This window comes from Plasmodium gaboni, chromosome 14, assembly GCF_001602025.1.
Source record: "Plasmodium gaboni strain SY75 chromosome 14, whole genome shotgun sequence".
Lineage (NCBI taxonomy): Eukaryota > Apicomplexa > Aconoidasida > Haemosporida > Plasmodiidae > Plasmodium > Plasmodium gaboni.
The window spans coordinates 778,472-779,683 of record NC_031494.1 but is presented as its reverse complement, the minus strand read 5'-3'; the positions used below and the strand labels follow the sequence as shown (position 1 = coordinate 779,683).

Genomic DNA, 1,212 nt, shown 5'->3' with positions numbered 1-1,212 from the left:
GGTACAATTTTTTGTAGTGTTTCATTTTCAAAAGAATTATAATAATTAGATGTTGAATGTTTTTGATTTGTTTGATGATATAGATTAGTTGTTAATATTGTTCCTAAAGAATTAAATTGTAACATTTTTTGTGCAGGTGTGTATTCATATATATTATTATTTTGTATTTGATTATATTTATTGTTAAAATTTTTGATACATAATTTATGTTTATAATCATATGAAAGGAATATATAAAAAGAATGTGAAAAAACATCGAATGTTAATTTTATATTATGATCACTTCTATATTTATATATATATGCATTTTCAATTTCTCTTATATATTTTAACATGATATTTAATTTTTCTTTATCACATATTATTTCATTATTTATAAATTTATCATAATAAAATGGATTATATATATTTGATATTATATTATTTAAATTTTCTATAAAATTATAATTGCTTTTATCTACATTATTAGTTTGATATATATATATATATATATATATATATATATATATTTATATGTGTGAATGCATTTATATATGTTCTTTTTTAATTCGTAGGAAAGAGAAAGCTGACTTACTATCCTTGTCGAAGACAAGAGGGGCACAAAATAGTAAGTGTTTAAAAATTATATACAATAAATAAATGTACATATATATATATATATATATATATAGATATACATATTTATATTTATTTATATATATATTTATTTATATATATATTTATTTATATATTTGTAGGAACTTATGATGGGCAAACATCGAAAGAGAAAAATCAACCCCCCCGTTATACCCATACACCCTAATGAAGAGAAAAAAAAAAATTTGAATAATTTTATAACATATAAAGATTTAAAAATTAGATGGAGAAATACCTCAAAGAATTATAGAAAAAAAGTAACTATTGCCAGAAAGTGGAAAAATCTTCATTGTCTTCTTCCTATGAATAAAAGTTCTTGTATGTTTGTTTTACATAATAATTTACCTTACACTCGTCTGACGAAAAAAAATTATATACCCCAAGAAAAGAATGAAATTATTTTAAAAAAATCATATGATGAAACAAAAGATGAAAGTGATAAATATTGTGAAGATATCAACAATAATAATAATATTAAATATGTTTATAATAATATCAACAAATGTGATTATAACAATGAGGCACATATATGTAATACATCCCTAGGAAGAAGGAAATTTTATAATTGGACAAAAA

At 19.7% G+C, this 1,212-nt stretch overlaps 1 protein-coding gene across 1 annotated transcript in view; it reads left to right on the top strand.

Annotated features, from left to right (window-relative positions):
* Nucleotides 1-743: 743 nt before the first annotated feature.
* Nucleotides 744-1,212, top strand: part of PGSY75_1422100 (putative mitochondrial ribosomal protein L21 precursor) — a gene marked incomplete at both ends in the record, with an annotated part of 1,140 nt that continues 671 nt past the window's right edge. The window contains one exon of the mRNA XM_018787920.1: nucleotides 744-1,212. This exon is cut by the window's right edge and continues 671 nt beyond it. Coding sequence (XP_018639292.1) covers nucleotides 744-1,212 — 469 coding nt within the window.